Raw genomic sequence first — 13,228 nt, forward strand, 5'->3', positions numbered from 1 at the left:
GTAATGCTCTTGAGCAAGGTACTTCACTCAATTTCCTGTAGTAACTGCATTTTTGTATAAATGTGTGTTTTCTGGGCTATCACCATAAATGACCATTTGTAGCAAATTTATCTATCTTCTGAAATAAAGAATAAGAAAAGCTGTTTAACAAGGGACACAGTTGGGGTAGGAGAGTCCTGCCTACACATCCTTAGGCTCCAGGGGGTGGATGAACACAGACTTTAATTCCCTTCCCCCTACTTAGTCACTTAGTCAAGTAACATAATTCAGCGTGACAGAGGAGGCCACATACGCCTTGACCATCTGCGCCCCCACCCCATTTACTGTGAGAGCAGTAGCCCTGATTGGTGATAAATCAGTGAGACGGGAGTTTTCTCTGGCCCAGTTCCAACACAATTGAGTCTATTGGAATCCGGGTCACATGATTAGGCCTGATCTCCAGAGTCCTGGAGAATATGGCAAAAGGTTCTGTTGCCACGGTGATGGCATTTGTCTTGACAGCACTGCAGTTGAAGGTAAAAGAAAAGAGCTTTCCCATTCAGGCCAGGATAAAAGCTTTCTGGTACAAGAGGCTGTGCAACAAGATGGGAGGCTTATAAAAAGCACAAAACATTAACGGATGCAGTCATTCCAAAAAAATCAAATAAGGACAATCAATAACACAATTAAATTGATCTAAATAAAATAGTTTTGATAACTTCTAACATGTGAGTAAACAACATTGCAGGAAGTAGTACATAAACATACTGTATGTGCTGTATTTCTGTATTAGGTTGGGAATTGGACAATGTTTCTAAATATAGCTGCATGAAAATTTTCATAGAGCAGCCTGGTGTGTCATGCTGTTGGGACAGGCCCAGGACTGTCCCAACCTTAACAGGAACAAGCAGTTTTCTCATAATGGATGGATCATCAATCCATGTTGGAAGAAAATGCATAATATACAGGGTGTAATCTATCACACTTCTTATATAAAAACAATATTTTACTTAATGTACAAAATTCTTGGTTGAATCATTGGAGATTTTCTACCAACATATTTCGTATGTTGTAGACTAATTTTAATAGCTGCAGATGTAACTGTCAGTGAAAATAAAACCCGCTGGCTTGGTGACAGCAGTGCTAGATTTTATTGAGGATTTCCATTTCAGTGCCAAAGCAATGGGGTTCTCCATGTTTCTGCTGCTGAGGAATGATCACAGCATAACAGCATAACAGCAGCATAACAAGCCATTGGAGAAGCTGGGAAGTCATCTGCAGGGCTGTTTACTTGAACTGGTTTATAGGAGGAGGGACCCGGATGTCTTGGCCTTTCTCCAGTCTCTTCTCACACTCGATCAGGTAATTCACTCCATCTATCACAGTCTGGACCAGCTCAACCTGAACACATAGATAGCCACAGCATCATTACTCTTCCATTCTGCTCAATACACATAAATATTGGATTTGCCAATCCAGACTACATTCTTACTTTCTTTTCATTTGTTTTGTATCTATTAACTGAATGCCTAAATCACTTACAGATCAACTGCTAATATAGTGCTCAGTAATTTAAACAGGTTTCTTAAAGAAATTGTAGGTAAATTCTATTGATTGCTATTGTTTTAAATTTTACTGTGGTTTCACAATTCCCAACCCCTTGCTCTCTTTAAGAGTGTAACGCATACGGCCGACATTGCAGGTTGTTCGAGCCGGCTTGCCAGCGCAGTGACGTCACCGCCCTTCCCTGTGAATAACAGGGACCTCAGCTGTCAGGCTGAGGGGAGATTTCCCTTTAGCTCAACTGGCTGGGTCCCTGTTGAGTGATGCCAGAGGCCCGGGTTCGAGTCCCTGACGGTGGGGGGGGGGCGACCTGAGGCAGCAGTGGTGAGGGTGCATACCCATGTGAACTTGAGAGTGCTACAGTATCTCATCTGATCAGATGGGAATTCACTATCTGATTAGCAAGCCTTCAACCCTCAGAGTATACTGAAGATGTACAAGGGTTGGAGGTGACACAAGGAAAGGGGAACACAGTTTTTTCTCCAGGTTTCCTTTTCAAAGCATGTCACACTCAACTGGGAGCTTATTTTTCTGCAGAATAAAAAAGGGTGTCCTCAGAGAAGCTCATGTAGCTCACTGTGGACCTGTTTTCTCACCTCGGATTTGCCCAGTCGGTCCAGGTTGGAGATGTCAAAGGTGCTGCCCACGGCTGCTGTGTCCACACCACCTGTGCCACGTTTCTGGAGACGCAAGTTGTCCAAGATCTTGGGGAACCGAGGATCCTGCAGAGTAGTGACAGAGAGACAGACAGGCTGAGCTCTGGAAATTACATTAATTACTGTTAGAGGGTTTCCTGTAGCAGCCTCAGGGGTTAATTATATGTTCCGTTTCTTTTAGGCCCTTTCCTTTACATTCTTCGCAGAACTGTGTATTAGTCCTCTTTGATGGACTTGAACTCTGCAGTTCTTGCAATAAGAGTTTTGGTAATTTGATATTAAAGTCATGGCTATTGCTCCCCTGTGTAATGACCGTCAATCAAAACCATTAAAGCTGTTAGAATATAGCGGACATTTAACAAGTACAGTATGATATGACAGCACATTAGTCCTTTCATTGACTCACTTGAACCCTGAAAGCGTAGGATTGGTACCTTGCTGAGTCGAGGTAGGTTAATGTGCACACCAGCCCTCAGCCCTGTACCCAGATTGGAGGGGCAGGTGAGGATGTAGCCCAGTCTTTCGTTCCACATGAACTCCCAACCCTTCTCTTGGATCAGTCTCTCCACCTGTGGATTAGATTCAATTATTCTTTATTGCCACACGACAATAGGTGGTGGAATTTGCTTTCAGTACAGCAAAGAACACAGATGAGACATGCATACAACATTTACAGTACAAATTCAAATAGGACAGAAGACAAACAAACACCGTCACATACAGTACACATGAAAACAACTATCCACGTAGCAGCATAATTATACAATGGAGTTCAACGTGAGTGCAGAGCTCGTGTGGCAGTGGGAAAGCAGCTGAGGTTGAAGCAGGCAGTCCTTGAGAGGAAGGATCTGAAACGTGTTCCAGAAGGGAGAAGCGGAAAGAGATGATGAGCTGGGTGAGAGGGGTCTGAGAAGACTTTCTTGGCACGACTGGAGGTGCGACTTGAATAGAGAGATATGAAAATGGAAGGGAGTTCCATTATAGTGTTACTTACTGCAGAATAGCACAAGATCTGCCTTACATTCAGCCCCACTCCCTCACACACAGACTGGAACACATGAGCAAATGCCCAAAGAAGCGCAAACAACTCAGTATTAATTGAGTGCTTATTGTCAATAAGGATGGCCTCTCTATAGATACACAAGTAACTGAAAGCCTCCTTAATCCTACACACATTCTCAGTCAGCTTTCTGTGGGGGTAAAAACACATAGAATGAGAGATAGATACACAAACTCACAACAGACAACACATTCCTTTCCACATGTGCCAGTGCAAGGAGTTAACCCATGTTTACCTCCTTGAGCCCCTTACAGAAGCGCTCAAACACTCTCTTCATGTTGCCCCCCTTCTCCATGGAGATGACGCGAGTGTGGTCTTCCTCATTGATCCACACCAGGAAGGTTTTATCGTTGTTGTGCCTGTGCAGGGCCAAGTGAACACAGCATTTGAATTAGGCAGAATGAGGTGTTGCTAAGAGTTTATATAATGTACACTATACACGCAGGAAGTCAATGTCACACAGTCCTGTTGCACAACAAAAATCATCACAGTATGTGTTATTTGCGTAATTTTCCCCTAGTGTCATATTTTACTTTCTTTGAGTAAGTTTGGAATGCGAGGACCACAGACATTGATATAATGTTAATAAAAACCATTTTTATTCCAGTCACAATGTAACCATTATATTTCTTATATTTTCACTACAGTAACAAACAGACAACAAACTTGCTGAATGGTATACCATCGGCTTTGGCTAGAGGAAAACCAAGTTAATGGTGAGTGAGAGAAGTCAAATGAAAACTTGGATGAGTAATGGAGGACTCTTGACATGCTATATACACATAATGTAGCAGGAGACGTCACAGTGGGTCTCCTGTGGGTTCAGCCTAGTGCAGACTACAATGAAGTGTGCTACTTATGGACAATAGCAGGAAAGAAAAGAAATACAAGACAGGGAAAGCTTGCAGGCCTGTTTCTCGGAAGAAAGTCTACTTTCAGCCCAAGAAAACGAAGTACAGCTGTCCTTCAGGAAAAGTGATTATATTTTTTTCTACTATATTATCAAAGATTAACTTTCTAATCTCATCTGTTTATAATATATTTAATGTTTTATGGCTCACTGGCTAAAAAATTAAAGGTATACAAATCTTTTCTGAACAATAAACCTGCTTTAAATAGCACTGACAGCTGTTTCAGCTCCAGTCACAGCAGTGTCCACCAGTCCTTCTACTTCTGCCAACTCTTTCCTACAGTCAAACTTTGTTTACCAGATTCCACGCGCATCTGGCCAGTCTCGAGCCATTCCAGCACAGGTGAGGAGAGGGGACACGGGCTTGTCAAAAAGGAAGTGATCCTGGGAAAACACAGAAGAGACAGGAGGACATTCAGGGAAAAGCTCCACATGTGCAAGTGCATGTACAGCAGATTTAAAGACATGGTTTTGCAGTGCTTGTCCATTGAATTCATGATAATAATACAATCACGATATTTTCTTATCAGTCATTAAAACTCATATGTAAATAACAAGGGTTATTATAGCAATGTTTCTTTGTTAGACAATGGCCAGGTACTGAACCCTGGTCCTCAGTATTGCCAATAAGCTCATCATCAGTGTAAATGTTCAGATCCTAGCCTGTGTTTCTCGACTGAGTTACAGTTACTTCCCTGCAGGGATCACTTTCACCTTACTTACCTTCCCAGAGAAAGGATATTTAATTGGCACTTTTCACCAGCACTGCAGAAGAAATCAGGTTTGATGCCAACAGTTTTCATATTATGGGAGCCCTGGTATACTTCACCATTTAGTTGACTGTAACATTTGAACAAAGGGGGAAGTAGCAGGCACACCCCTCTTGGGCTCTCAGCTGCTTTCCATCCCCGTCGCCCATTTCTTACGTCAATGAGCTGCTGCTGCTCCTGCTCTGTCATCACCGTCAGGCTGTAGTAGCGGCCCTGTAGATCTCCCTTCAGCCCATTCAAAGCGTCCGCCACCACGCGCTCCACCTCCCTGCGCTCCGCGCGCGTGCAGGCGGGGGGCAGGCTGAGGCCCCGGACACTGCGGCCCGTCCTCACACGCGAGGACAGCACATAGCGCTCATCAAAATGCCCCGACCGAATCTGTCAGGGAAGGAGCAATGTGCGTCACTTTAAAACTGCTTCTGACTCCCCTTGAATGGCACCTACAGTCTAATAATGAACAGTGATGGGCTCGGTAACACCTAAACAGAGGACATTTATTTGTCTGACATCTTATTCAAAGCAAAGAACATCTTCACCCGTTCACACAGCTGGAACAATGTGTGTGAAGTACTTTGCTCAAGGGTACAACAGCAGTGCCTAGAGCCCTAACCACTACTTTTTTGGACATCTTGCGATTGAAATTTGCTCAGACTTTTCAAAATGAGTGGCGATTAAGGCTATGTAAAAACATGCAATAGGACTACTCCTACTTATGATAGTCACGTAAAAAGCTAAAATATTATTTGTGGTAGTACTGAATGCATTGGCCATGCACATGTTTTCTGCAATTTTCTGAAGTTTTGTAGGCCCTGAAGTATGGCCTGCAGCCCTGTCTATACTGTCACGATCGTAAGCCCCTCCTCTTGAGGGTGCTGCAGCCCTTTCTTGTTTGGATTGATTTTCCTGTACCTGACCCTTATCCAGCCTCCTTTCTATAAAAGCCAGACGCTCCTACCAATCTGGGCTCAGCTTCAGAAGATGGACGCCCGGAAGCCCGCTTACCAGCGAGCCCAGGAGTGCCTCAACGGCATAGGCTTCGCAACAGCGTCCTGACTTGAAGCGCCTGGCCCTGTTACCCCTTCTATATTCCCCCGACCCTTCGCCAGGATCCCACTCCAGCTTTTAACTTCTGTCATGTCCGTCTTGGTTTGGATTACCCGGCTCTGGACTTTTGCATTCCCCAAATTTCCCTAAGGACTCCCTTTGGACTTGTTTGCCTTGGACCACGCCCCCCCCCCCGAGCACCAGCGCACCATCGACACACCCCCCTGTTCTTCTTCCAGCTCCGATCCTAGTCTTTTCCCCCTGTGTTTGTCTCACTCCCCTCCGGATTCTGCCGTCTGCATAGAGTCCTGAATGACGCTTCGTGACATATACCTTGCTGGCATCCAGATCTGTAGGGTGTTTCATAGTCCTGGGGTCATAACCATTGTGTCTCTCCTTAATGACAGGGTCAAAGAGATCAGCAAACACCTGCACAAGACATCAAACACAATGCAGAGCATCACTATTCAGATCTGTGAGATTCGACAGCTACTAAAGACCTAAAAGAAGAAAAATACAGAGCTCAGCAGGAGCTGTCAGTGCTCTTGAAACCATGACACTTTGGCCATCGGTTTATCAATTCACCCTGTGAGCCACTAAGGCCCACTGATGGATGTGACACCTACTGCTGCAGAGACTGGATTCCCTCCTCCTGATGGCACATAATTAAATCACTTCACTGCTAAAGCTCATTTACAAGGATCTCACAATTTTGGAATGATAAATAGAAAAATCATTTTAAAGTGTTAAATAAGCAGTACCTCTCAGCTGCATTAATGGACAGAAGGAACTGCAGGGAGATTCATGCTGCCAGGACCCACAGGGCAGCTGTAAATACATCTTCCTGGGTTTGCCCATGAGCCCTCTGAGAGAATGCTTGATATACAACATGCCTGTACGCACTCAGCATTTCAGAAGTGAATATGCTGCATTGAGAGTGTTGGGTTTTATTCTCTTTTTATCAAGGGTGCAAACCATGTAAGACAACATCATAACACTTCAAGGTCTTTTAGCCAGAAATTGTGGCTTTGCAGTTTACAAACATCTGTTATCTAGGTTTTGTGCTGCTCATGTCTGATCTAGCAAAAATTTTTTATTATCTACAGTACTTCTTTACTAACCATCGAAGCCTAGTCTATTTCAGGTCATAATAAGCCCTCACCTCATAAGACTCCTCATCTCCAGCCACCATGCCCACAGTCTTGATAAAGGGGTGCCCAGGATTGTCCACTCCTGTCTGGATGGCTTCATCGAGGGTGAAGCCAGCAGGAGTGGCCTTGTCACACAGCTTGGCATATATAGCAGGAGTGAGGTTACTGGCCATACAGTTGTTGTGTTTCCTTAAATCAGGGTACTCCGCACTGACAAAGCATGATCAAGGTTAGTTCTGTGATTAAGACTGAGGTAAATGCATTGTTAAATGTCACCAAAGTATACATAAAAAAAGATATCAATATATGGTCACAAACAGTGCCTACTGAGATATGTATTTATCTTAATTGTGCTTTTCCACCTGCCCACCTGTTTGCAGTATGCTGATGAGTTTATGAACAGGCTGGATGTGTACTCAGCATGTGATTGGGCACAGCCTTACCACCTGATGAGATGGTAGATGTAAGTTTGTGTAAATCTTTCATTTTGTCTGCAAGCTTAATTAAGATCTGGGATACATCTCCTTTATACCCAGGAAACGTCTATATGGAAGTGGACCCAGGTTGAATCTAGCCCATTATATATAGAGAAATTAACAAAACAGTTGCAAATAATAATAATGCAGACTGATTATAAATGAAAAAAAGTAGAGTACATTTACTACTGTAGCAAAATTATTATATTTTCTAATCAATGCAATGTTTTCAGTGACACAATGGGAAATGTGTATTTCTGGATTAAAAAATACTCAAGGGCAGAACAGTGGCACTGTGGCTCAGGATCTGCGCCTGTGGCTGGAAGGTTGCCAGTTCAATCTCGCGGCCGGGAGAGGAATCCTACTCTGTTGGGCCCCTGAGCAACTGGCTGTAAAAATGGCTGCCCCTGCACTCTGACCACAAGCGTCTCTCTCCCCACCTGTGTGTCTCATGGAGAGCAAGTAGCGGTATGTGAAAGGACAAATCCCTAATGCAAGAAATTGCATATGGCTAATAAAGTGATCTTATAAAAATCTAGTGGCATACTGGGCTGTATCTATGGGACTATGTAAGGTATACATTCATCATTACTGTTCAATATGAGGAAGAGCAGCTGTTCTTTCACATGACGAAAATATGTAATACTTCGTCGGGCTGGGGGGATTATGGTGATTTCAAAATCCTGTGGAGGGTACTGTGGAGACAGTTTTCCAGAATATTCCAACAATGAATACATATACGAATCTATTACACACACCTCAGATGCATTCTTATAAGATAGAAAGACAAATGTATTTATTTAAGCGTACAATGCATTTACAATATTTCTCACGTCATCGATATCTAAATTTGGGAACGTGATTTAGCTTTTATGTTTTCCACTACGCTAAAAAGGATGCCAGGGTGTTTTTGTTTGCCAATATTTTACTGTAAAAATGTTCACGCAATCACATCCACCACAGGGGTAATTTTGTGCCATCTGTTTTAAAACAGGTAACCCCATTAAAATGTTCCAGTTTGAGTCCTTCCGATCCATGAGTTAACGCATTTCTTTTTAACAAAGTCGAGTCTGCGTACTGGGGTTTTAAGGCGCGCAACAATTCATACCCTTCACCACTTGTTTAAAGATATTTAACTTTACATATTCTAAATGGACACTGTACTCAAAAAGAAAGATTATCTTACAGTCCAATACACGCATCCTTAGAAGATCTGCGTCACATTGGACCAATTTAACAAATAACATCATAATACGCAAATGTAAATTATGGACAAATGTACCAAATAGTGCAAAAGCAAAAGCAATTTAAAAGAAAAATGCTTTACGACAGCTCACCTTAACCACCCTGTACGATTTTAAATGTATTGTTTACATCATTATAAAAATACAAACATTATAAATGATCTTGGTGTAGTGGGAAATGAGAACGTAACGGCAGAGAAAATAAACCTTCTCCAGAGCGGAGCTGCGGCTATGGCGCTTGCGACTGAGGTGGTGGCAGGCAGGGAGTTACCTTGATGGGTACAGTCTCCTCCTGCTCTGGGCTCCAGCGTTGACAGGATCCCTGTTCAGCAGGTATCCCGCCGCTAAGGAGCCCGCTCCTACTAGAGACAGGATACCCACGCTTCTCTTGGAGGACAGGACCCGGGTAAAGGTGCTTGCCATCTTATCCCGCAAACCGAGAGCCAGAGATGAGAGACTAAACCTGGATAAATACTCCCCGCCAACTGTGGCAACACCGACAAAAGGCAGAGAGCGAGAAAGAGCTGGATCAGTAGGGGGACTGGTGGAGAGAATGCGTGTTGCGAATACTTAATGAAGGAGGGAGATTACAGCAGTAGGCTCCTGCGCGATGTGGTCGCAGAGACTGCAGCACTCCCCCAAATCTGACTTGAAACAGACCCTCACAGTCGCCACGCGTAAACAAACGGGGATCGAAATGATTAAATCCAAATGATGTGAAAATGTGCTCTTGGTAATGTCTGGTGTCTATGCTGCAGGACTCCGTTATGAATACATTTTCTAGCGGCAGTATATTACATACATTTACGACTACGATACAGTTGTAGTATGCGCTAATCATTTTCACCATTTGGACCGATTTAGTACGTATACACATAAAGATTATCGACATAGTTCTATATAAAATAACAATTTGCTCACTTTTCATGTATTTTGTGAACAAATGGAGGAATGTAGCCTACTAGCATAACTCGCCACCAATTGCTCGTTAAAACGTTTTGTTGCGGTATGTAATTTAAAGGACCAATAATTTTTAGCTACTGTGGGCAAATTACACAAAGGAAATATTTGCTCTCTATTTTAGTCGTTTTAAAGTTAAAAAGTGAAAAAACTAGGTTGATCCGTCATTACATTGGGTACTACAAGGTGCAGGGAAAATTTCGTTCCTCATGCGCAAATTCGAGCATTGCAGCGTAGGCGCTCTCAGCATGGAGCGGTCTCGTATTACCGTACTGCAGAGCCGTTCAGTACTAGCTGGGCTGGACAGAGGCGATTGTCTGCTGAATACATCTGTTACAATTACATCCCTGGCTTTCTCTCGTTCACAATGAACACGCTCATTACATTTCAGCAAGAAATGTACAGAAGGCGAGACCGAAACACGCCTAACACATCATGCGCAACTGCTGGAATACAGGCTTTCAGGAAGCAACGTGAAGCTTCTAATAATCTTAGATTTGTCAGACTTGGGGATCAGTGGAGGCGATTTACAGTTAAAAAATGCCCTCAAGAAATTCGGCAGAATTACATGTGACCCCGAAGAAATAACAAAACAGGTGTTTTAAAATCTGCTTGTCACTTAGTGTTGCTATACTGCTCATACGCTACTATGGTGGCTGCAGGACTTTTACTTTTGATTGAAATTCGGTTATTTACATACATTTCCGCATCATTCACATCGCTTAATGTCTCTAGTTCCGATAAAAAGGTGTATCAGGTTCCACATGTCTCTTCTAGGAATTCAAATACATCGCTACATTGTCAGAATATATTTACCCAGAACATGAGGTTGAGGCAGCCTAATTTTAAACGACTGACGCAGGTTATTAAGTATGGAAGCCCGTTTCCGCCAGGGAGTGAAAAAAAACGCGCTATGGTATCTCAGAATTCTATGGAAGCCCGTTTCCGCCAGGGAGTAAAAAAAAAAACGCGCTATGGTATCTCAGAATTGCGACTTAGCAACTCAGAATTCCGACTTAGCAACTCAGAATTGCGATTTAGCAACTCAGAATTCCGACTTAGTATCTCAGAATTGCGACTTAGCAACTCAGAATTCCGACTTAGCAACTCAGAATTCCGACTTTATATCTCACATTTGCGACTTCGAAATAGCCATATTTCATTGTCCTTTTGTTATTGTAACGGATTCGGGTTCTAGGGATTGTGCCCTCGCCGCTCCCACCCTAGTTCGTGCCTCACTGCACTGGCTCGAACCTAAGTCTTGCCAGCTGAGCTAAAGAAGACCTTATTTTTTAAGTAAAAAAGGACATACAATGGAAATACGTAAAAAGTATGTTTCAGCTTTTATAATTGTGAATTCTTCTGGATGTGAAGTGCCTACAGTATTTCTGTATCTTATTTCATATTCTGTCTACGTAAATAAAAACTATTTTTAAAAAGCCCACCGTGCACTATTCCATCCGGGTACTATGGAAGCCTCACTGGCGGAAATGGGATTCTATAAAAATTAGTGTAATTAATTTGATTTTTATCAGGGCACTGTACAGGACAAGTCTTCAGGCTTATAGATCCTATGATCCTGTACGATTCATGAAAATAGTGTAACGGAACGGCCGACATCCAGGTTGCACGATCTGGTTGCAGTACACCACCCTCCCCTGCGCATAACAGGGATGCTGGCCGCAGGGGTTAAAGAAAGTGTTCTTAAAGAAAGTGAGCCAGTGCAGCGAGGCACGAACTAGGGTGGGAGCGGCGAGGGCACAAGCCCTAGAACCCGAATCCGTTACAATAACAAAAGGACAGACAATGAAATATGGCTATTTCGAAGTCGCAAATGTGAGATATAAAGTCGCAATTCTGAGTTGCTAAGTCGCAATTCTGAGATACCATAGCGCGTTTTTTTTTTTACTCCCTGGAGGAAACGGGCTTCCATAGGGGTCTAGCGATATTTCTGAGGTGAAAGACAGATGTTTTGACAATATGCTGCACTTGTGGGTTGAATAAGGAAAGCAAAGACCGTTAAAATACATTAAAGACACTTGACGTTTTGAGATAAATAAACCTGTAATGTTACCCTATATCTAAGAGCAAAGCACTAGCGGACAGACAAGAGACATGTATGAACGGGTGAAGCGATTTGAAAAGTTCGAAATCCAACGGTCGCCCTTAAAAACCCTGCTGCACAAGACCGCCCAGCGTCTCAAATTAAGTGTGCGGTTGGACCTTTCCTTATTATTTTTGATAAATATTCTTTAATTTCTACAATGGCACATTCACCCGCTCATTTCCCAGGAGCTAACTAAATTGGTGGCATTTCCACAGTAATGTATGAATTCTGAGGTCGCCGCAATTTGTTTTCCTCCAGGATTTAGGCAGCAAATCCAGTCCAGCTCAGTACCCTAAGCAGTTTAACAGTATGAAAGAAAAAAGGAACCTTTGTTAAAATTGATCTGACCTATTTACTTAATTAACCCTTCAGGAAATCTCCTGTAAGAATTGTTCTAATTACAGGCTTATACAGGGGAAGAACAGCTGGTAAGAGAAAAGTTGCTTGAGGTTGAACAAACGACTGGAAACAGCAGGAAACGCAAATGTGGCACAGCCTTGAACATAGTCCATGAAGATTTTCTGAGCGTGCTTAGCTCCATGCAATGCAACACACACCCATTCACAGCTTTCTACAAATTCACTACAGGTGATCCGCGGTGTATTCTACTATAGCAGGTCATCCACCGACACAAAACCTGACCATTTTAACTCCAATAAAATAACATAGAAGGAGTATGTTCTGGTGTGACCACACTTAATTCTTTTTAAGCATCTAATAACAAAGTAGCTCTCCAGAGTTATCATCCTCTCCCTCTATACAGGAGGCGTCTCAAGCAATTTGTCTTAGAAGAAGAGGAACATAGATTTCAAAGTCAAAGAATAAAATGACCTTGGAACAATAAAACAGTTGGCAACAGTGAAAGTTGAATTTCTTTAAATAAATCCCTGCACTGCATTAAAATTGAGAGAAAACCGACGTTATCAAAACTCAAGAACACTTACGACCCCCCCCCCCGTATAAAGACATGGTCTCGAAGAGAGGAGCGCTGCTCTTACCTAGGAGTGGTCAGCGGCTTGGTGTGAGCTGAGCTCCGATGTGCGCGAGACAGGCTGGACTGGGAGTGCCACACTTCCGCCTTTGTAAGTGGGTCCAATTCCCATGCCTGAGTGCGTGCTTCATGGGAAACATGATAACATCCGTGCACCAGCCAGCCCGCTCCCATGGCTGCACGGATCTTATTTACCAGTGCTGCACCTACTCGGCACACCCCAACACACGGCCTTCTGTTGTCTGATCCGGCTCTCTCCTGTGCCTGTTTGGGTTTCACTTCAGCACCATTTTACTCCGATATTTTTACGGCGTCAG

General features: G+C 43.2%; 1 protein-coding gene across 3 annotated transcripts; it reads right to left on the reverse strand.

Moving 5' to 3' along the window:
• Window positions 1–1,107: 1,107 nt before the first annotated feature.
• LOC148659491 (creatine kinase U-type, mitochondrial) lies at window positions 1,108–13,144 on the reverse strand. Of its 3 annotated transcripts, none has more exons than XM_088641782.1 (10): window positions 12,919–13,144; window positions 9,125–9,338; window positions 7,145–7,343; window positions 6,316–6,411; window positions 5,095–5,316; window positions 4,467–4,552; window positions 3,494–3,617; window positions 2,633–2,767; window positions 2,139–2,264; window positions 1,108–1,380 (listed from the first exon to the last, which is right to left on the reverse strand). In XM_088641782.1, exons 2-10 carry the CDS (start codon window positions 9,274–9,276, stop codon window positions 1,267–1,269), a joined length of 1,254 nt encoding a protein of 417 aa, XP_088497908.1. In that variant the 5' UTR covers window positions 9,277–9,338; window positions 12,919–13,144; the 3' UTR covers window positions 1,108–1,266. The 3 variants fall into 3 exon arrangements, with proteins under 3 accessions (XP_088497908.1, XP_088497909.1, XP_088497907.1); XM_088641783.1 differs by lacking the exon at window positions 12,919–13,144 and adding an exon at window positions 10,630–10,765; XM_088641781.1 differs by lacking the exon at window positions 12,919–13,144 and adding an exon at window positions 9,775–9,794.
• Window positions 13,145–13,228: the final 84 nt, after the last annotated feature.

The sequence above is a fragment of the Lepisosteus platostomus genome, chromosome 7, assembly GCF_059453375.1.
Source record: "Lepisosteus platostomus isolate fLepPlt1 chromosome 7, fLepPlt1.hap1, whole genome shotgun sequence".
Classification (NCBI taxonomy): domain Eukaryota; kingdom Metazoa; phylum Chordata; class Actinopteri; order Semionotiformes; family Lepisosteidae; genus Lepisosteus; species Lepisosteus platostomus.